We start from the raw sequence: 24,235 nt of genomic DNA, 5'->3' as shown, positions 1-24,235 counted from the left end.
CATAAAAGGGCGCTTGCCAGTAGTTGAACAGTATGTAGGTCCAGAGATCATGCCTAAGGGCCGATTCACACTACAAAAGCTTTAAGCGCTGGAGGTTTTAAACATCACTCCCAACTGTCCCCCTTTCCTCCTCATTTGTCCCTCTTTCAGGACTTAGTCCGTTAAAGTGTAATATTTTCTATATCTATATCCAGTGTTTGACTCTAAACTTTATTCCCATCCTTTAAAATTGATATATTTCTAATTTTCAAATGTTAATATGAAGGAAAATGAACCAGGATAGAAAGCACCAATGTGGTTTGAGTTAAAAAAAAAAAATATAACATTTTTCTTATGAAATCTTTATGGTATGCGTGACTAGGTGTGGCAGGGGCATGATTAGGGGTGTGGCTTAAGTGTCCCTCTTATTTCAAAAAGTTGGGAGGTATGGTTTTAAATGCAATGCTATGGGGGATTTTTACAAAATCATGTCGCTCAAGTGTGAACACTCACATAGGATAACATTAGCAAAAGCTTAAAAAAAAAAAAAAAAAAAAAAAAAAAAATTATATATATATATATATATATAAATAAATCACTAAGCACTTAGAAAAGCTCTCAGTGTGAACGAGTCCTAAGGCTTTGTTCACATCTAAAAATCAAAATTGCTGACGCCAGCGTTTTGGCGCAATATTTTTTTGCACCTCCCAGTGCTTGACTGCACGCTGTGATTTTTTAAAGGGGAACGGAAGAGAGAGGTATATGGAGGCTGTCATGTTTATTTCCTTTTAATCAATACCAGTTGCCTGGCAGCCCTGCTGGTCTATTTCTCTGCAGTAGTATCTGATTAAAACCAGAAACAAGCATGCAGCTAGTCTTGTCAGATCAGACTTATAATGCTACGTACACACATGCGACAACGATCGTTCGTTGAGGACGACGAACGAACTTTTAATTGACGAAAGAACGACCGAAGCAAAGTTAGTTCTATAAAGTGTGTAACGATCACATTGTTAGAACGAACGTTACACCACGTAAAAGCACTTAATGCGCCTGCGCATAAAATTGTAAAGTTCCTTGGAGAAAAAGTGAAGTACGCATGTCCAGCCTGGTACGAACGATCGTTTCCAACGATGTACCACTTTTGCTAACGATCGTCGGTGGTAAAAATCCGCCAAGACAGAACTTTGTTTTGTAGCGATTTGCCTCGTTCGTCGTTTGCCTTAATAGTCGTTGGTTCGTTTTTTGTAACGATCGTCGTTGGTAAAGATCGGGGAACGATCGTTACAAACGACTATAGTCGCATGTGTGTACGCACCTTAAGTCTGAACCACTGAAACACCTGATCTGCTGCATGCTTGTTCAGGGGCTATGGCTAATAGTATTAGAGGCAGAGGATCAGCAGGGCTGCCAGGCAACTGGTATTGTCTAAAAGGAAATAAACATGACAGCCTCCATATACCTCTCTCTTCAGTTCCCCTTTAAAGCATTTGAATGCTTTTGCAGAGCGATTTTTTTTCACTTCCTGACACCAGTCAGGAAGTGAAGTCTCAGTCGGAAATTAATAAATACAATGTATTTATTCATGAAAGCGCTGGGGAAAAGACTCCTATTAGACCTACCGGTAATGGAGTTTCTGATTGTCATCCGGGACAACCTGAGATCTGGTCCCGCCCCGGATCTGTGGAAACACGAATCCAAGAAGATTGAAAGCCCCCGCCCACCCTCCATCCTCAGTGCGTCTGAAAGTATATAAGACTAGAAACACCAAGATGAAGGAAGACATAAAACATCAAAAAAGGTGAATGTACTAGATCCCAGTGATCTTAACTGTAACAAGAAAGGTGCGCAGTCGAGATAGGGAAAGGGTTATAATGTTTGTCCCGGATGACAATCAGAAACTCCATTACCGGTAGGTCTAATAGGAGTCTTTCTCTAATTGTCATCCGGGACAACCTGAGAGATAAACAAGAAAGTCTTTATAGCAAAAAAAGACTAACCTAGGGAGGGACCACCGCCTGGAGCACCTTTCTGCCAAACGATTGATCTTGTTGAGACAGTACATCCACTCTGTAGTGCTTGATAAAAGTTGATGCACTTGCCCATGTTGCCGCTTGACAAATTTGTTGAATGGTGGCTCCTGCTCTTTCCGCCCAGGATGTAGATAGAGAACGGGTTGAATGAGCCTTAATACTAGGTGGTAAGGGACAATTACTACACTCATATGTTATAGATATGGTCTGTCTAATCCATCTAGCAATGGTCTGTCTGGATGCCTGCTGCCCCTTATTTTTCCCTGAAAATAAGATAAATAGGCTGCTTGACTTTCTAATTTCTCTTGATCTCGAAAGGTATACTAGCAGACATCTCTTTACGTCCAAACAGTGAAATTCTTCCTCCTTCTGTCCCGAAGGGTTGCCACAAAAGGAAGGAAGAATAATGTCCTGAGACCTATGAAACTCAGAGACTACCTTAGGTAGATAGGCCGGATCAGTCCTGAGCCTGACACTATCAGGGCAAATGATTAGAAAGGGATCTTTGATAGATAACGCCTGTAAATCACTTATACGTCTAGCCGATGTAATTGCGATCAAAAATGCTAATTTCAAGGTAAGGAATTCATCTCAATCTCTTCAATGGGTTCAAAGGGTGCCTTTGTTAAACACACACTTGAGGACCAGGGATAAATCCCATTGTGGAAATACTTTCTGTCTTACTGGTGTAGACCTCTGTAGTGCTTTGAAGAAATTCTTTACCAACTCTTCCTGCGCTAGATGCCTATCTAATAGTATTGAAAGTGCTGAACATTGAACCTTAAAGGGAACCTTAACTGAACGGGGGGTAAAGAGTTTCACTTACCTGGGGCTATTACCAGCCCCCTGCAGCAGTCCCGTGCCCTCGGCGCCGCTCTGGAATCCTCTGGTCCCCCGCTGTCACTTAGTTTCGTTTTTGACGACTCACCAGTCGCCATGCGTATTATTGGACGCATTCACCAATGCAATTAGCGCTATTGCGGACCGCAATGCGTACAAAAATACGCGTTGCCGCATATCTACGCGTGCGGAGTGCGGCAATGCGTATTTTTGTACGTGTTGCGGTCCGCAATAGCGCTAATTGCATTGGTGAATGTGTCCAATAATACGCATGGCGGCCGGCGACTGGTGAGTCGTCAAAAACGAAACTAAGTGACAGCGGGGGACCAGAGAATTCCAGAGCGGCGCCGAGGGCACAGGACTGCTGCAGGGGGCTGGTAATAGCCCCAGGTAAGTAAAACTCTTTACCCCCCGTTCAGTTAAGGTTCCCTTTAAGGGTACTAAGTGCCAACTTCATGTCTGCACCTTCCTGAAGAAACTCTAAAATTGAACTAGTCAAATTCTGATCTCTAGTTCTAGTTTCACACCAGGCTAGATAAACCTTCCAAACCTTTCGGTATATCTTCTGAGTTACTGGCTTTCTACATTTCATTACAGTGTCAATTACCTTCTCCGAAAGGCCCTTATTCCTCAAGATTACCCTTTCAGGATCCAGGCGGCCAGTCTGAATAACTGTGGCCTGGGGTGGATGAGAGGGCCCTGGATTAGCAGATCTGGCAGGAGAAAAGGCGGAGCCACTGCCCACTTCCGCAGGGTCGCATACCATGGTCGTTTCGGCCATAGTGGAGCTATCAGGATCATGTTCCCTCTCTCCCTTTGAAATTTCCCCAATACCTGAGGTAACAGTACTGTTGGAGGAAATGCATAGGAGAGGTTGAAGTCCCAAGGGAAGCTGAGGGCGTCCAACCCCAGAGATCTCTGGCACCTGTGCAGGGAGAAAAATTGGTCCGTCTTTGCATTCGTCGGGGATGCAAAGAGATCTACCTCTGGGATACCGAATTTGTTTATCACCATCTGAAAAACCTCCGGATGAAGTTCCCACTCTGACTGATTCACCTGATGACGACTTAAAAAATCTGCCTCTACATTGAGAGTCCCCTTTATGTGGATCGCCGACAAAGATAGAACCTGAGGTTCTATCCAGTCCAGAGTCTCTGAGCATAGGCGCCTGAGCTCGATTGATCTCGTGCCTCCTTGTTTTGCCAGATAAGCCACCGTCGTGATATTGTCGGAAAATACTAACACGTGCTTCCTTTCTATCAGGGATTGAAAAGATAGAAGTGCTTTCTGCACTGCCAGTAACTCTCTGAAGTTGGACGATTTCTTTGCAATTTGCTGCGTCCAATGCCCCTGAGCATGATGGCCCAACATCGTTGCGCCCCATCCCCAAGAGCTTGCATCTGTAAAGATCTTTATTGGTTCCTCCTGTCTCCAAAGACGTCCTTTGGTTAGATTCTGAGAGTCCAACCACCAGACCAGACTGGACTTCACTACCTCTAGGATAGCTATCTGTGAGTCTAGGGAAAGTTTGGACCTGTCCCAATTTGCCAAAAGCAGAGACTGGAGATCTCTGCCGTGGTGTTGGGCCCAGGTGACCGCTGGAATGGATGCTGAGAACAATCCTAGAACTCGCATGATCTGGCGAAGAGAACTCTTTTGTTGTCTGCATCAGGCACGTGCACAGGGGGGTGCTCTGGGTGCCCAGGCACCCCCCTTTTTAAAATCTTCAAAAAAAAAGCCCATCTCGCTGCGCAAAATAAGCTCCGCCCCGACCGTGTTAAGCCCCGCCCACCCGCGGGAAGCTCCGCCTCCGCCTGGGTCACTTTCAAGTGAAGAGGCCCAGACAGAAATCCTAGTGTGGCATACTGACCTCTCCCTCCACCTAGGACCCATACTGACCTCTCCCTCCCCAGTACCCATAGTGACCTCTCCGTCCCCCAGCACTCACAGTGACCTCTCCCTCCACCTAGTACCCAGTGACCTCCCCCTCCACCTAGGACCCATATTAACCTCTCCCTCCCCAGTACCCATAGCGACCACTCCCTCCACCTAGTAGCCAGTGACCTCTCCCTCCACCTAGGATCCATACTGACCTCTCCCTTCCCAGTACCCACAGTGACATCTCCCTTCACCTAGCAATCACAGTGATCTCTCCCTCCATCTCCCTCCATCTAGGACCCATACTGACCTCTCCCTCCCCCAGCACCCATAGTGACCTCTCCCTCCACCTAGTACCCATATTGACCTCTCCGCCCCCAGTACCCATAGTGACCTCTCCCTCCACCTAGTACCCAGTGACCACTCCCTCCCCTAGCACTCACAGTGACCTCTCCCTCCACCTAGGACCCAGTGACCTCTCCCTCCACCTAGTACCCATTGACTTCTCCCTCCACCTAGGACACCTAGGACCCATATTGACCTCTTCCTCCCCAGTGCCCATAGTGACCTCTCCCTCCACCTAGTACCCAGTGACCTCTTCCTCTACCTAGGACCCATACTGACCTCTCCCTCCCCAGTACCCATAGTGACATCTCGCTTCACCTAGTACCCAGTGACCTCTCCCTCCACCTAGGACCGATACTGACCTCTCCCTCCCCAGTACCCACAGTGACATCTCCCTTCACCTTTCACCCACAGTGACCTCTCCCCTACCCAGCACCCACAGTGACCTTTCCCTCCACCTAGCACCCACAGTGACCTCTCCCTCCCCCAGCACCCACAGTGACCTCTCCCTCCCCAAGCACCCACAGTGACCTCTCCCTCCCCCAGCACCCACAGTGACCTCTCCCTCCCCCAGCACCCACAGTGACCTCTCCCTCCCCCAGCACCCACAGTGACCTCTCCCCCAACCTAGCATCCACAGTGACCTCTTCCTCCCCAGCTCTAGTAGTGATCCTGCCTACCCCAGCACTCACACTGACCTATCCCTCCCCCAGCACCCACAGTGATTTTTCCCTCCCCCAGTGGCTACCCTCCTGCACCCCTTCACCCTATAGCTGGCACCCTGTACTCAAATCCAAGACTGTAGAAAGTAAAGTCCGCACGATGTCGGTGGAATCAATATGGCTTTATTCAATCGTTACACATAACAGGCTAAAATCCAGCACCATATGCTAGCATATGGTGCTGGATTTTAGCCTGTTATGTGTAACGATTGAATAAAGCCATATTGATTCCACCGACATTGTGCAGACTTCACTTTCTACAGTCTTGGATTTGAGGTCTTGGCAGCCTGTTTTCCTGCACTGTTGGTGGACGGAGGTTGTGAGCGGAGCTCCACATATACATTGCACCCTGTACTCACACCTACATGGCACAGTACTTGCACCCAGCCCCAACATGGCACCCACTACTCACACCTGCACACAGCCTCCACATGGCACCCACTATCTGCACCCACATAACTAGTACTAGCACTCAAAGTACCTGCACTCAGAACCCACGACACAATGCCCAACCATAGCTAGCACCCAGGCATGGCACCAAGTATTTGCACCTATGTGATACCCAGTACCTGCACCCAACACCCACATGTTTCATCTGCAGTAGTTCCAGTTGCAGTAAGCCTCCACTTGGTGCCCAGCACCCACACCAAGCACTCACTTCCAGTACTTGCACCCAGAACTCACAAGGGACTGAGTACCTGCAATCAACACCTACATGATGGTTGCTACACACCCATACAGCCAGAATCCACATGACACCCTGTGCCAGCACTAGTGTTGGGCGAACATCTAGATGTTCGGGTTCGGGCCGAACAGGCCGAACATGGCCGCGATGTTCGGGTGTTCGACCCGAACTCCGAACATAATGGAAGTCAATGGGGACCCGAACTTTTGTGCTTTGTAAAGCCTCCTTATATGCTACATACCCCAAATTTACAGGGTATGTGCACCTTGGGAGTGGGTACAAGAGGAAAAAAAAATTTAGCAAAAAGAGCTTATAGTTTTTGAGAAAATCGATTTTAAAGTTTCAAAGGGAAAACTGTCTTTTAAATGCGGGAAATGTCTGTTTTCTTTGCACAGGTAACATGCTTTTTGTCGGCATGCAGTCATAAATGTAATACATATAAGAGGTTCCAGGAAAAGGGACCGGTAATGCTAACCCAGCAGCAGCACACGTGATGGAACAGGAGGAGGGTGGCGCAGGAGGAGAAGGCCACGCTTTGAGACACAACAACCCAGGCCTTGCATGAGGACAAGAAGCGTGCGGATAGCATGCTTTGTACCACCATGCAGTCATAAATGTAATAAAGATAAGTGGTTCAATAAACAGGGACCACGCGGCAACGCTAACCCAGCAGCAGCACACGTGATGGAACAGGAGGAGGCGCAGGAGGAGAAGGCCACGCTTTGTGAGACACAACAACCCAGGCCTTGCATGAGGACAAAAAGCGTGCGGATAGCATGCTTTGTACCGCCATGTAGTCATAAATGTAATAAAGATAAGAGGTTCAATAAACAGGGACCACGCGGCAACGCTAACCCAGCAGCAGCAGCAGCAGCAGCACACGTGATGGAACAGGAGGAGGCGCAGGAGGAGAAGGCCACGCTTTGTGAGACACAACAACCCAGGCCTTGCATGAGGACAAAAAGCGTGCGGATAGCATGCTTTGTACCGCCATGTAGTCATAAATGTAATAAAGATAAGAGGTTCAATAAACAGGGACCACGCGGCAACGCTAACCCAGCAGCAGCAGCAGCAGCAGCACACGTGATGGAACAGGAGGAGGCGCAGGAGGAGAAGGCCACGCTTTGTGAGACACAACAACCCAGGCCTTGCATGAGGACAAAAAGCGTGCGGATAGCATGCTTTGTACCGCCATGTAGTCATAAATGTAATAAAGATAAGAGGTTCAATAAACAGTGACCACGCGGCAACGGTAACCCAGCAGCAGCAGCAGCACACGTGATGGAACAGGAGGAGGCGCAGGAGGAGAAGGCCACGCTTTGTGAGACACAACAACCCAGGCCTTGCATGAGGACAAAAAGCGTGCGGATATAGCAGCAATGCTTTTTGCCGCCATGCAGTCATAAATGTAATACAGATGAGAGGTTCAATAAACAGGGACCGGAAACGCTAAACCATCCCAGATGTTCATCGGTCATGTTACTTGGTTGGGGTCCAGGAGTGTTGCGTAGTCGTTTCCAATCCAGGATTGATTCATTTTAATTTGAGTCAGACGGTCTGCATTTTCTGTGGAGAGGCGGATACGCCGATCTGTGATGATGCCTCCGGCAGCACTGAAACAGCGTTCCGACATAACGCTGGCTGCCGGGCAAGCCAGCACCTCTATTGCGTACATTGCCAGTTCGTGCCAGGTGTCTAGCTTCATGCCCGGTTTCAGGTCCAGCGGTGCCAGCCACAAATCCGTCTGTTCCTTTATTCCCCTCCAAATTTCCTCCCCTGTGTGCTGCTTATCCCCAAGGCAGATCAGCTTCAGCAACGCTTGCTGACGCATGCCAACAGCTGTGCTGCACTGCTTCCACGATCCTACTGCTGCTGGTGCTGGGTTAGCATTTCCGGATGAGGTACAGCTTTGAGATGCGTTGGAGGAGAAGGAGTCAGAGAGGTAGGTGCTGCTGTTGTTATCCAGCTGTTTGCGGCGTGGGCAACACCCGCGCCGTAGCAGGTGAGGAATCGCTGCCAGGCTCCACAAGGTTCACCCAGTGCGCGGTAAGGGAGATGTATCGACCCTGGCCGAACGCACTCGTCCAGGTGTCAGTGGTGAGGTGAACCTTGCAGGCAACGGCATTCTTCAAGCTTCGGGTTATTTAGCTGACCACGTGCTCATGCAACTCAGGCACTGCAGAGCGCGCAAAGTGGTAGCGGCTGGGAACCACGTAACGTGGGATGGCCACTGACATCATGCCCTTGAAGCTGTTTGTCTCCACCACTCGATATGGCAGCATTTCGCAGGCCAGAAGCTTGGCTATGCTGGCTGGCTGTTACTGCCACGGCCCGGGGGTCATTTGCTGGCAATTTCCTCTTGTGCTCAAACATCTCAGAAACAGACAACTCAACCGTAGCGCTGCACACCGAAGGGCTGTTGGTTGTTGTGTTTGATGAACACTGGGAGACCTCAAGAGCACTAGTCCGGAAAGTGACAGTGTCAGCATCGTCTGATGTTTGTGAATGTTGTGAACCACGCAATGGCTGGGCTACTGCTGCTGCTGAGGCGGGTCTGGTGGTGAGTCTGGTGAACCCAAGGGAGGCAGTGTTGCTGGTGGTACCCTGTCCTGCCGCGTTTGCCCACAGAGTGGGATGTTTGGATAGAATGTGGCGGCTCATGCTGGTGGTGGAGAGGTTGTTAATACTTTTCCCCCTGCTCAGGCGGGTCTTGCACACCTTGCAAATCGCCATGGTAACATCCTCAGTGCAGTCTTCAAAGAAAGCCCAGACTTTAACTGGCTGAGGACTCGGACCTCGTGCGTGATGTGCTGGTGCTGCTTAACCCACTGCTGGACGCTTGAGAGGTCATCCAAGTAATTATCTGGTCCTGTTCTTTTGGATCTGTGAGGGTTGTTGTCCTGGACAACATGGGCAGTATTGAGTGGGTTTTCTTGGGTGCTCCCCTGTGGCCTGTACGTGAACCGTCAGGGGAAACACCTCTTCCCTTGCCCCTCCCTCTTTCACCGGATTTCTTCCTCATTTCACTTATCCTTAAAGTACACGCTGACTGGCAGCAGTACAGTGGCAGTACAGAAATGCTATACAGTGGTGGGTGAGCGGTGTACCACTATTGTCAGCAGTGACACAGAGCACAATGCTATACAGTGGCGGGTGAGCGGTGTACTACTGTTCCCAGCAGACACAGAGTGGAAGTAAACACAATGCTATATAGTGTGGCTGAGCCGTGTACACAGAGTGGCATTAAACACAATGCTATATAGTCTGCTATATAGTCACCCCGAACAGGGTGATGTTCTGCAGAACCCGAACAGTGGCAAACACTGTTCGCCCAACACTACTGGGAGGGAACGCAGATTTTAGTACCTAAACACACGATACAACATGTTTTCCGGGGTCGGACTCTGAGGCACATACAGATGGTCCCGATCATCATCCTCATCATACAACTCTTCTCCTGAGTCTGACCCACCCACCACCTCTGCCACCCCAACATCCCCAGACACAGACCCCTCATCGTCCTCAACATTAACTTGGGATGCTGGCCTGAGCCAGACCTCCTCCTCCACATCAGGCCCCATCATCTCCTCAATGGCAGCCCTCATTAATCGCTCTGGCGACGGACTGATGGACACAACGTTCTCCTCCGGGGAGGGCTGCTGCTGACCACTGGCTGCTGGGGTGGATGTTATAGCTTGCGTGGGGCGTTGGCTGTTGCTGTTGTTGGGAGTGCTGCTCACAGCGGAGGTCTCTGGGGAACTCATGTTGAGCTCATATAGTGGTTGACGGTGAGTGGAGTATTACTGATCCCAGCAATATACACACTGACTGGCAGAGTACGCAATGCTATATAGTGTGGCTGAGCGGTGTACACAGAGTGGCAGTAAACACAATGCTATATAGTCTGGCTGAGCGAGCGGTGTACTACTGTTCCCAGCAGAATCAGAGTGGCAGTAAACAATGGTATATAGTCTGGCTGAGCGGTGTACATAGAGTGTCAGTAAACAATGGTATATAGTCTGGCTGAGCGAGCGGTGTACTACTGTTCCCAGCAGACACAGAACAGTACACAGAATGCTATATAGTGTGGCTGAACGAGCGGTGTACCACTATTCCAAGCAGACACAGAACAGTGAACAGAATGCTATATAGTGTGGCTGAGCGAGCGGTGTACCACTATTCCCAGCAGACACAGAGTGGCAGTAAACAGAATGCTATATAGTGTGGCTGAGCGAGGTACACAGAGTGGCAGTAAACAGAATGCTATATAGTGTGGCTGTGCAAGCGGTGTACTACTATTCCCAGCAGACACAGAGTGGCAGTAAACAGAATGCTATATAGTGTGGCTGAGCGAGGTACACAGAGTGGCAGTAAACAGAATGCTGAGCGAGCGGTGTACTACTATTCCCAGCAGCGACACACAATGACTGGGGGGGACCCTGGCTAGCGTGGCTGGAGCGCGAACTACCCTGCCTGCCTACCCAAAGCTAAACCCACAGACAAATGGCGGAGATATGACGTGGTTCGGGTATTTATTTACCCGAACCACGTGACAGTTCGGCCAATCAGAGCGCGTTCGGGTCCGAACCACGTGACCCGTTCGGCCAATCACAGCGCTAGCCGAACGTTCGGGGAACGTTCGGCCATGCGCTCTTAGTTCGGCCATATGGCCGAACGGTTTGGCCGAGCACCGTCAGGTGTTCGGCCGAACTCGAACATCACCCGAACAGGGTGATGTTCTGCAGAACCCGAACAGTGGCGAACACTGTTCGCCCAACACTAGCCAGCACCCACAACCCACATGGCACCCAGCATCTGCATTTAGCACCCACATGACAACAAATGCCCCACTAGCCAGCACCCATCACCCATATGTCACCATGTACTCACTCCCAGTACCTACTTGGCACTCAATATTTTTACCTAAGACCCACATACCACCATAATCAACACGCACATGGCACAGTACTCACACGTCACCAAGTTCCAAAGCCATTATATGCACCTAGTGGCCAGCACCCAAATAGCACCCAGTACCCATCCTTGGTCCGAACCCATATAAGACTCAGTACTCTCCCATGGCACACATCCAGACCACACATGGCACTCCCTACTCACTCATGTCCAACACTCACCTGGCTCCCTGTACCAATTAGCACTCACATGGCACCCACTATTGTTTATCACGATCTGCTACTCATTCAGCACCCAATACTGCATAGCACCCACTGCAAATAAACACCCAATACAAACTAGACCTTGGTACCCAAAGCAGCTTGATACAGACTTTACTGCTAACTTGCTAACACTTAGCACCGGTTAGTGAATCAAGCCCCAAGTATCTGCACCCAGGACTAAAATTGCACCCAGTACTCACACCTGCACACAGCTTCCACATGGCCCCCGCTATCTGCACCAAGCACCTACTTAACCCGTAGCCGCACCCAAAGTACCTGCATTCAAAACCCATGTGATGCCCAAAGCCCACCCATAGCTAGCACCCAGTACAGGCATGGCACCAAGTATTCACACCCATGACACATCCAGTACCTGCACCCAGCATCCACATGACATCCAGTACATGCACCCAGATCTTACATGGCACTAAGTATTTGCAATCAACACCCGCATGAAACTCGATACCCAACCACAGCCAGAACCCACATGGCACCCAGCATCTGCATTCAGCAGCATGACAATCAATACCCCCTAGCCAAAAATGAGGTGGTGGGGGGGGGGGGCATGCGGGGGAAGGCATTGCCAGGCCCCTTTTTTAAATTTGAGCACCCCCCACTTAAGGACCCTCTGCACGGCCCTGGTCTGCATAGCAGATCTACTTCCCCCTGGATCTTTGCAATCTTTTCGGGTGGTAAGTAGATCCTCCTTTCTATCGAATTTATCCTGTATCCTAAAAACACAATCTCCTGTGCTGGATTCAGGGCTGATTTCTTGTAATTTACTAACCATCCCACTTGGGATAGGAGGGAAATCACTGTATCTCTGTGAGCTCTGGCCAGAGCCTCTGTTTCTGCAAACAGGAGGAGATCGTCCAGGTATGGGACAATCGCTATTCCCTGTATCCTGAAAATCTTCATAACCTCTGCTAATATTTTTGTAAATATTCGGGGTGCCGAGGCTATCCCAAAGGGAAGGGCCTGAAATTGGAAATGTCGAATCTGGTCCTGAGACCTGATTGCGAACCTCAAAAACCTCTGATGGCTGGAATAAATGGGAATGTGCAGATATGCGTCGGAAAGATCTATTGACACAAAATATTCCATGCCCTGTAATAGGGCCCTCACTGAATAAATGCTTTCCATCCTGAACTTCTTGTATGTCAGGAATGGGTTGAGAGATTTCAGATTCAGGATGAACCTGAATTCCCCATTTGCCTTCTTTACTAGAAAGACATGGGAGTAGTAACCCTGGAATAATCTCTCCTGGGGTACTGGAATTATAACTTTCTTCTCTAAAAGTTTCAAAATTTCCATCTCCAAACCCCTGGCCTTTTCTGGGTCCTTTGGAGTTGGATTCACAAATTTTCTTTGTGGAGGGGGGCTTGAAAACTGAAGACGATAACCCGTCTTGATTATCTGAAAAACAAAAGGATCGGGATTTAACTTTTCCCATTCGACTTGAAAATAAATTAGCCTCCCTCCAACTGGTAAATCGTCATTTACTCGGCTTGGGGGGCTCCGTCTTTCCGAGAGTGAACCCCCCCCTTTTCCTTTCCCTTTGGGAAAGGACCACTTCCTCTGCACATTCCTATTTTTTGGAAGGTTAGAGTCCTGTTTCTTGGGAACAAACGGTCTCTTTCCCTTGAAACTCTTCTTTTTGTTAGGAAACTGTTTCCCTTTTTCTGCTGAACGGGATAATACTTCTTCCAGACCAGATCCAAACAAGAGACTACCCTCAAATGGAATAGAACATAATCTGTTCTTTGAGGTCTGGTCCCCTTCCCAGGTCTTCAGCCACACTGCTCTCCTAGCCGAGTTAACGAGAGCCGTAGTGTGAGCTGATACCCGAATCAGTTCCGTAACCGCATCCGCTAAAAAAGCGACGGCTTTAAGGACGACCGGCAAGGACGCCGCATAATCCTTAATCGGAACACCCTTAGAAATCTGATCAATAAGATTATCCATCCAAATTCTAAGGTTTCGGGAAATACAGGTGGCTGAAATACCTGGGATGAAACCAAAGGCAGCCGATTCCCAAGCTTTTTTGAGAAGCGCATCAATTTTCTTATCCATCACATCCTTGAGGACACCTGCGTCCTCAAAGGATAGATCCAAGTCCTTAGAATATTGGGACAGGGATGCGTCAAGTTTAGGACATTTAGTCCATCTGTCAATTTCTGACTGAGAAAAGGGATACTTTCTCTTTGCTGACTTGGGAACGAACAGCGGCCTCTCAGGATTTTGCCACTGGGAAGTAATAATATCCTGTAAAGTTTTGTGGATAGGAAAAACTCTGCCTGAGGACTGACCTAACCCAAGATACACCTGATCCTGGGGAGTAATTTCCGGAACTGATTCCTTTATCTGTTCCGTGGTATATACTGCCTTAAGTAACTCAGAAGATTCCTCGGGGGAAAACAAAAATCTAGGCGTTTTTACCCTATCATCCCCCTCTGAACCCCCCGACTGAGGCTGCTCTCCCTCCTCCTGGGATACTGACACCTCTTCCCCTTCCTCTTCTCCCTCCTCTTCCTCGTCAGCTCCAAAAATATCAGAAAAGGAGTGATGGGAAGGAGTGCCGGAAAAGGGTCCTGGCAGAGACTCCTTAATTGGCTGCACCAAGGACTCTTTAAATTTTTCTAATGTTTCCTGCATATTTTTGTTAACAGTATCCATAACTTCCTTTAGGATGTTGGGAGTCTGGGAGGCCACAATAGCATCTATGCAAGCCTGACATAAATTTCTTGGGGCTTCTAAGGCTATTTTACTATTACAGAAGCTACATCTTTTATATTTAGCTTGAGTGGATGTAGTAGTAGTAGTTTTAGGCTCAGATTTTGTCTGCAATAAAAACAACAAAGACAAAGTACTGAGATGCCATCCTATACATTACATTGTCAAATGTGGTAGTAGGAAAGATATCCTCCAACTGGAGGCTTACCCCACTGGACCCTGATGGCAGGACCTGCGAAGAGGATCTGGGAGCAGAACTCGCCGCTTCCGACTCACGCTGCTGCTGAGGCTGCTCTCCCCTCTGAGGCTGCGACATCTCACCGCTGCCGCCTGTAGGTCTGATCGGAGACGCCAGGACCACGCTGCCTCACTTCCTGGCTTTCTCCAATGTTCCTCCTCCACGCCCACGTCAGACGCCACGCGACGTCTGACCTCACTTCCGGCGTTCAATCAGCTCTCCGGATGCGCCTTGCAGAGCCGGCGTCTGATGGAGGAGGCGCGGCGTAACGGCCATACACCACGCGGAAGCCGTACACCGCTCCAAGAGGTCTGTAGTCCGCGCTGCTGCTGAGGCCGCCTCTGCTCTGCCTGCTGCCGCTAAGGACCACACAAAAAAACCTCCAGCGTACTCAAGACTCACCCTCTGGTGAGTCCAGAAAACAAAAAAATGGGAGCTTTGCTTCTAAGGTGTTTCCGTGGCGGAAACACAGATGAACTGAGGATGGAGGGTGGGCGGGGGCTTTTAATCTTCTTGGATTCGTGTTTCCACAGATCCGGGGCGGGACCGGATCTCAGGTTGTCCCGGATGACAATTAGAGAAAATTGCTATACAAAGCACTTTTTCAAGTGTTTCCCTATACCTTCCATTGAGGCAAATCGCCCCCAAAAATGGTACAGGCACCGCTTTGCTGAGCGGATCGGAAACGAACCGCTCATAAGTGAATCATTGCACAAGCGCTTTAAGCGGGATTTTGAAAAGCACCAGCGCAAACAAAAAAAAAAAAAAAACGCCGTAGGTGTGCGAACTAGCCCTAAAAGTGTCCCAAAACGATCACAAAAGAGGTTTCTGGAAAGTTAATTAGTAGCAGTAGCTACATAAATCAATCCCCAACACATTCCACATAACACTGGCAGTGATTTAACAGTTATCAGGAGATACTCACTGCTCCAGCCTTAAAGTTGCCCCAGTGCCGGGTCAGCTGGCATTTGTCACTCTCCCCCTGTGTACCCACAAGGGTAACGAAGACATCATTACAGGTGCCAGCATGCAGGTCAGTTCCTGTGGCTATCTCCAGCCTGTAGGTCCCCATCTCTTATCCTAATGGAAGTGGCGCTGTAAATAAAAAAAAGAAAAAAAAAAAAGAAATACTCTACCTTACACTCTTACTGTAAAGAAAAAAAAAAGACATTGTTTATGAGTAATCAGTCACTGCATGAAGTATTACCAGACCTATGAAATCCTACAAAATAAAGAGACAGGACAACTACCCAGTTTCCGCAAAAATAAGACACCATCCTAGATTAATTATTCCTCCAAAAGATGTGCTAGGGCTTATTTTTGGGGAGGTCTTATATTTTGAGCGACAGGTTAGTGAGACGCTATGCTAGTGTATGGAGATGTGTGTAGTCTTACCACACATCTCTTCTGGCTGTGTCCTAATTCGCCTTTAAATGGCTGCAGCATCGCAAGTTGGTTGGCGCCCTTTGTACGCTGGGTCAGCTTCTTTGTGATCGCATCAGCACGTGTGCAGGCTGATTATGAGGAGATAGGAGCGCAACTACAAAGGAGCATCATACAGCGCATAAGTGTCAACAGGGTCAAAGGGCACCAACCATCTTAGGATACCGCAGCCGTTTATAGGTGGAGGGAGACAAGGGAGGCTTAAAAAAAAAAAAAAAAAAAAAAAAAAAACACCCACACCTACAACCCCCTATGCTAACAGAGGCAATAAGGCCATACACAAGCCATGTGCACCAAATTAAAAAGTGTGTCTACCTTGCAAAACATTAAATTAAGACATGAAAACAGACAAATGGACAGTAAAAATAGTAAATCTGGTCTTAATCAGCTGCCTCTGTAGCATACATATCAAACTCCGGCCCGTGGGCCAAATCTGGCCCACAGGGCCATCACAAAATTTGGCCCTCAAGTAGTTTCCCCCTTTTTGCATGATGATTGGCCCACTCTAGACCCTCCAGAAAGCTAAATTGGCGGTGAAGCCCTAAATCACTAGAGAAACCATATGGAGGGGGAAAGCACTAAACACCAAGGAACAGTATAGGGGATAAAGGGGGGACAGTGGACACAAGGAAACTGCATAAGGGAGGGAGGGGGCCATTAGACACCTGGGAACTTTATCGTGGAGAGGGGGCATTAGACAAGGAACTTTATGAGAGGCAAGCCAAGACATTGAGGTTGGCCCACAACTTGGCCCTAATGTTCAATTTCGGCCCACTTAATACTTGAGTTTGACACCCCTGCTCTATAGAATATGCCTACGATGCCATTGGTAAAGTCGTCCCCGATTAAAGCACCACTGACAAAAATGGTTAAAAAAAAAAAAAAAAAAAATTATATTGTACTTTAAAATGCATGTATACACATACAAGTTGTACACCTGTCCCAGAATGAATTTTTACTGTAATTGACTTTCCTATGAAGCTGTCCCAGTTCATTCTGATCTTAATAATAGAGATGTGCAGAACTGTTCTGAAGCAAACAGTCCCTGGGGAATGACCTCAGGGTCACTTCCATATTCACCAGTTACCGATCAGACACTGTCCCGGTCCTTGATCACACGCTCGCAGCAAGGAGTGCTTTGCGCACACGCATGACATCACGCAGAGTGCTTCTGGCGTGGGATTGAGGATGTGCGGCCGCTGGGAGAGCATCTGTGCAGTAATGCGGTAACCGACGAACACGGAAGTGACCCCGAGGTCATTCCCCAGGGACTGTTCACTTCAGAACAGTTCTGCCCATCTACTTAAGAATCCCTTTTGAGGAAATTAAAACATGATAGATATTTCCTGTGGGCCAGATTTATCAAGCATGTCTGAGACAAAATATTAGTAGGTTTTTAGAAATCCGTGAAGAACTGTCTCAGACAGCCTAAGAAATCACTAGATAGTGCAGATTCCTTCTTAAACTGTAAGGACTAGAAGGAGTTCAGAAGGTCTCTCAGGCAGTGCAGTGTGTGAGGGGAATTGCTGTGGCGCACACCGCCCCCCCTGGACTAAAATGTACGCCCGCATCCAAACAATGCAATACTGGTCTATGGAGAAATTTTAGCTTCCATCATAGTTTTGCATGCAAAAATATAGATATACTGGACATCTGCACCAACGTTGAGGTAAATCTCCAGAGCAGATGTCCTAACACTAAACTGACCTAAGTTAAAAGCAAATGTCTTTACCCTGGCAGCTGCTATGCTAAAATGTGTAACTTACATTCAATACAGACAGCAGGAAACAAAGCAAGCGCTCACCAATATGGGCCGCATCTGAATGACTCACCACCTCATATGCACCGCTTAAATAGCTCAAATACACACTCAGCAATCAGACAGATGCAAAACATATGCAAAACTAAACTAAATACTTACCATGCAAAACAGGATAGCACAATGGGTGCTGCTAGCCTGGTAGTTACAGAACTGTGGATACAAAATATAGGTAAAAGGCTGCGCATCCCTGACCCAATACTGTACAATTGAATGGTTAATCGCTGTGGCGCACACCGCCCCCCCTGGACTAAAATGTACGCCCGCATCCAAACAATGCAATACTGGTCTATGGAGAAATTTTAGCTTCCATCATAGTTTTGCATGCAAAAATATAGATATACTGGACATCTGCACCAACGTTGAGGTAAATCTCCAGAGCAGATGTCCTAACACTAAACTGACCTAAGTTAAAAGCAAATGTCTTTACCCTGGCAGCTGCTATGCTAAAATGTGTAACTTACATTCAATACAGACAGCAGGAAACAAAGCAAGCGCTCACCAATATGGGCCGCATCTGAATGACTCACCACCTCATATGCACCGCTTAAATAGCTCAAATACACACTCAGCAATCAGACAGATGCAAAACATATGCAAAACTAAACTAAATACTTACCATGCAAAACAGGATAGCACAATGGGTGCTGCTAGCGATGCGGGCGTACATTTTAGTCCAGGGGGGGCGGTGTGCGCCACAGCGATTAACCATTCAATTGTACAGTATTGGGTCAGGGATGCGCAGCCTTTTACCTATATAGTGTGAGGGGAATTGCTGTTGCTGAGGTAGCCAACACACCTGCTGTCAGCAAAGGCATGTCATGAGGCAGAGAACATGCCTTTGTGTCCCATCTGTCCCCTAAAAAACACCTCAGTTCTCTTTAAGAGATCAGGTCTCCTGTACTTTTACACTTAGGTAAATCCAGTTCTGCTATAGGCTAGTTTCACACTGATACACTATCTCCTCCAACGCTCTGCACTCAGGTATAGGGATGGTCAAAATAGTCAAATAATTGAAGCAGGGTTATGCAAGTGTATGCAGCTTGAAAATAGACCAATCCAATTCTGCCGAGTTGAATTTGATTATGCAGCTGGAAAGAGAACCAATCATTTTTCTTCTTTGCAGAATCTGATAAAGCAACATAAAGCTTGCATACAAAACATGCATAATCCTGCATCAGCGCACTTATTTGCGTCACACTGACCAGCCCTACTAGGGAGCAGATATGTCCTGTTCTATCATAATAAACAGAAATTAGGTTTGTGTATTGCAGAAATAATAACCCAAGCCAGATACAGTGGAGATAAGTCTGTGAACAGGCCTATGCTTTATAGGAATACACAGGGTACATTCTGCATTCCCAAAGGTGACATGATGAGATATATAGTGCCCAGCACACACATAATTATGCTGTGTTCCTTTTTTCTTTCTCTGCCTGAAAGAGATAAATATCAGGTATGTAGGTGGCTGACTCAGTCCTGACAGGAACCAGGCATGGTCGGAATAGCCCATTTCCGTTTCCGGCACAATTCCGCATTCCGTCATATAGAAATTCCGTTACCGTTCCATTCCGATGGTATACCGGGTCAATTCCGCGGAATTCCGACGTATACGGAATTCCGTCGGAAAAATTTTAAAATCCCTCCTCCTCCTCCTCCTATTACACTAAGAGGTGCCCCAGGGCCCCCACCCCCAACACCTTAATCTCTACTTATCTGGCTTGCAGTCGCTGCCATGTTTCACCTTTTCTTATTTCTTTCTGCTTCAAACACAATTGGGAATGACAGCTGAATGAATTGTGCACCCCCTCCTACACTGCGCCCTGAGGCTGCAGCCTCTCCAGCCTCAGCCTTACTAGTGGGTAAGACAAGTACTTACTACCATGCAGTGTGGGTCATGGTCTAGAGGTTAAGACAGATACCTACTACACACTAGGTCCTGGGTTCAAATCCCAGCTATGCTATATAAGCATGCTATTCAAAAAGTACAAATCCTTAATCATGCTACTTTTTCTATCGAATTGATCATAATGGAAGTATGGTTTATGCTACCGCCAGCTTTAGCATGTAGTGTGGGTCATGGTCTAGAGGTTAAGACAGATACCTACTACACACTAGGTCCTGGGTTCAAATCCCAGCTATGCTATATAAGCATGCTTTTCAAAAAGTACAAATCCTTAATCATGCTACTTTTTCTATCAAATTGATCTTAATGGAAGTATGGTTTATGCTACCGCCAGCTTTAGCATGTAGTGTCGGCCATGGTCTAGAGGTTAAGACAGATACCTACTACACACTAGGTCCTGGGTTCCAATCCCAGCTATGCTATATAAGCATGCTTTTCAAAAAGTGCAAATCCTTAATCATGCTACTTTTTCTATCGAATTGATCATAATGGAAGTATGGTTTATGCTACCGCCAGCTTTAGCATGTAGTGTGGGTCATGGTCTAGAGGGTAAGACAGCTACCTACTACACACTAGGTCCTGGGTTCAAATCCCAGCTATGGTATATAAGCTGTTTTGAAAATCTGCAATTCCCTACTGCATGATAGATATATATATAGATATAGATATAGATATATATATGGATGGATGGATGGATGATATGAGAGAGAGGGAGAGAGAGATTTTTGTGCTATTTCGGAAAATTCCGTCGGAATTATAAAATTTCCGCGGAATTCCGTTTGAGAGGTATAGGAATTCCGATTGACTACCGGAATCGGAATTAACCTAATTCCGTCCGGAATCACGGAATTTATAATTCCGCTGAATTTTCCGAGCATCTTTGTAAGTGACTACAGTGTGACCCTCACTGATAAGAAATTCCAACTATAAAAACACACTTTCCTAGCAGGAAAGAGATAGTCCCAGCTGCTTACCTGTAGCCGTGTTTCGGCGAGTCCTCCAGGATGGCTGCTGCCGAGACATTGTATGTCCCCTCCCCGAACGGAAACAACTGAAAAGAGTAATAAAATTAACACACCTCCCTATATAAGGCTCCTCCTCCCCTGGTCATTCAGTTTTATAAAGAGTACATAACCGTACCATAATCATATCAATAGTAACATATCCTTTAGTTGGGTTGGGAACTCGGCAGCCATCCTGGAGGACTCGCCGAAACACGGCTACAGGAAAGCAGCTGGGACTTTCTCCCATCGTCCTCCAGGATGGCTGCTGCCGAGACCAGCGAGAAATTTACCTTAGGGAGGGATGATGGCTTGTAATACTTTTCTTCCAAAGCACTGATCTTGACTTGACAGAAGTTCCACTCTAATGCTTCACAAAAGTTGTATGTGACGACCAGGTAGCAGCTGCTTTACATATTTGATCCAATGATGCTCCAGATCTCTCTGCCCATGAAGCTGCTAAAGATCGTGTTGAATGTGCCATAATTCTAGAAGGGGCTACCTCTTGCGACTGTCTGTAGGCCCAACTAATCAATTCCTTGACCCATCCAGCTATCGAACTCTTTGATGCCTGTAGACCCTTAGAAGCTCACATATATGACACAAACAAGTGACTGGATCTCCTCCACTGACCTGTTCTCTCTAAATAAGCTAAGACCGCCCTTCTCACATCCAATGTGTTCCACTGTTCCTCTCTACTGTTCTGAGGATTGGGGGAAAAGATGGTAAAACAATCTCCTGTGAGCGATGAAAAGCTGATGACACTTTTGGAAGGTATGCTGGGTCAGGCCTGAAAACAATTCTGTCTGCATGAATCATCATGTAGGAATCCTTTATAAATAAAGCCTGAATATCTCCAATCCTCCTAGCTGTCGTTATTGCCACTAAGAAAGCTACCTTCAGGGTTAGGTTCTTTAGCGGAGTCTGAGCAATCGGTTCAAATCTGTCAGAAGTCAGAAAATTTAAAAACTAAAGATAAATCCCATGGAGGAACCAATTTTTCTGGCATTGGTTGGGACTTTGCTACGGAAATCAAAAAAATTTTTAACAAAAATCTCTTTAGACAACTGTCTATGTAGGAAAACTGACAGAGCAGATACGTGAACTCTTAGGGTACTTACCTTCAGTCCTAAGTTAATTCCACTCTGCAAAAATTCTGGAATAACTGAGATTTTTGTATATTTACGTCTAGTAGAAATCTTTCTACAATTCACTAATGTGGCTGCAACCTCTTGAGAATCCCTGACCTACAAGGGTTGTCTCCTCAATATCCAGGCTGTCCATTTTAACATTTGGGGATTTGGATGGGTGTTTGTACCCTGTTCCAGAAGGTCCTGCCTGTTGCCCAAGTGCCAAGTACCCTTCTGGACTAGGGACTTTAGGTAAGGAAACCAGGCCCTTCTCGGCCAATAGGGGCCTATGAAAATCACTGTCGATTCCGACTTTTCTATTTTCCTCAAGACTTTCGGGATGAGGTTGAATGGAGGAAAAGCGTAAAGGAGGCCTGTTGGCCAATTCACCGTCAGAGCATCCAGCCTGTTCTCTGCTACTGACGGATGGAGGGAGCAAAAGTACTCTACCTTTGCATTGTCCGGAGTGGCAAACAGATCCAAAATTGGCCACCCCCAACTGTGCGTTATCTGTAAGAAAACTTCCTGATTTAGGGACCATTCCACCTCCTCTATCACTCCTCTGCTGAGGGAGTCTGCCCAACTGTTGTCCCTTCCCTGAATGTGAACTGCTGTAATAGAAATTAAGTTCTGTTCGGCCCAAAAAATAATTTCCAGAGCTAGATCTCTCAAGGCCTGGACTCGGGTACCCCCCTGTCTCTTCAAATAAGATACCGTTACCATGTTGTCTGAGTGTATCAAGATTTCCTTCCCCACAACATGGTCCCGTAACTGAAGAAGCGCTAACTTCACTGCCATTAGTTCCTTGAAGGTTTGAGGACTTGAAGGTCATGTCCGTATCCCAAACCCCCTGTACCTGGTGAGACAGATAATGGGCTCCCCATCCCCATGCACTCGTATCTGAATATTTTCTGTGGATTCCTCTGATTCAAAACCGACCCCGTTAACCTGTTCGGGACTAACCACCAATAAAGGGACTGTGTCACGGACGGTTGCGGGGCCGCAGGTGCGTCCTGTAACCGCCCGTGAAGAAAAAGCGATCGCACTCGATTCTCTGCATCGATTGCGCTTCAAATCGATAGAATCTGGATTTATTGTGTAGGAGGTCTGCAGTCCTTTCTCAGCAGAGAAATAGCATCACCTTAACTGCAGGATGGCTCTTTTGATATGCTAACGAGCAGGGGCAAACCCTTGAGTTCAGAAAGCTTGTCCCAGCTGATTTCACATCCAGATGCTCATTACAGGAACCATAAGGTTCCTTTCATAGAGGGAGATCCCAAGAAGCAGACACAGCTGGACTCCAGTCAGGCTGACTCCAGCCTTAGCAGGAAGAAATGAATGTACTATATAATCTTTTGCCCATTTACAGAATACAATAAATAGGGTGGTTATGAGAGCGGTAGCATTGGATCCGTAGGGTCATGCTGGATCTCTTGATACCAGTCGAGAGGGGCCCGGGGCCCCTACAACCCAGGTATGAATCTACCCAGGACCCTGATCTGCTGCACTAGCCATGTCGGATATCATATTAATCTGTATTTTCCTCCAAGTATGAAGCTGTTACCCCCCTAAATGTAACGTGTATGGTTCAGAAGTTACAGCAATTCATAAGTTTAGCTCTAAAATCTCTCAGAGGGAATGAACTGTCATTTGCTGGTAGCTCAGAGGGGGCCGGCATTGCCACACCCCCAAACCAGCTTCATCAAAAGCACAGAGCCAGCAGGCAGGCTTGAGTCCTCCACCCTGAAAACATCTTGAACTCATCGGTGCCAGCTTGAGGATATGCTGGCATCCACCTGGTCTGAACTCTGAACTTTGATTGAAACCCAGAACTCTGATTTTTCCCACACAAAAAAGGACATCTTTCCAGGAACTAAGTATTTTTCTCCCTTCTTTTATTTTTTATACTGGCTATTACTGTTTTAATAATTGTTGATTTTAATAATTGTCTGTATATATTAATTATTTATATTGCTGTGAATAAAAGACTTCCTCCAAGTCATTCACTGTTCCGCTACCCTGCTTATCAGCACACACAGAACTGATCCCGGGTCTCTGAAGATACGCTACTGTTTGTTGTTGGCTAGACAGAATACCGTGTGTTTAACCGTTTTATTCGCAGGACTAGTCAGTCAGTAAATCGGGTCTACTGGCCCATACCAGTGGTGGTGGCAGATACCGTGGAATCGTGTGTACGTTGTAATTACCCGTGTCTCAGAGGCTCCCTTCTGAGTTGTCTGCGGCTAATTCTTAACGGTTCCTGCGCATTGACTGCGACCAGAGTTCGCACGATCCGTGCGCTGGCA

At 47.3% G+C, this 24,235-nt stretch overlaps 1 protein-coding gene across 2 annotated transcripts in view; it reads right to left on the bottom strand.

Annotated features, from left to right (window-relative positions):
• LOC137545545 (hydroperoxide isomerase ALOXE3-like) overlaps window positions 1-24,235 on the bottom strand; it is a 107,930-nt gene that overhangs the window by 63,775 nt on the left and 19,920 nt on the right. For both annotated transcript variants that reach the window (XM_068266903.1, XM_068266904.1), the window contains exon 2: window positions 15,556-15,725. In XM_068266903.1, the coding sequence (XP_068123004.1) occupies window positions 15,556-15,702 (147 nt within the window). In that variant the 5' untranslated portion in view covers window positions 15,703-15,725. The remainder of the gene's footprint in view (window positions 1-15,555; window positions 15,726-24,235) is intronic.

Source organism: Hyperolius riggenbachi, chromosome 2 (assembly GCF_040937935.1).
Source record: "Hyperolius riggenbachi isolate aHypRig1 chromosome 2, aHypRig1.pri, whole genome shotgun sequence".
In the NCBI taxonomy this organism is placed as follows: Eukaryota; Metazoa; Chordata; class Amphibia; order Anura; family Hyperoliidae; genus Hyperolius; species Hyperolius riggenbachi.
This window is presented reverse-complemented; position numbering and strand designations above follow the sequence as displayed.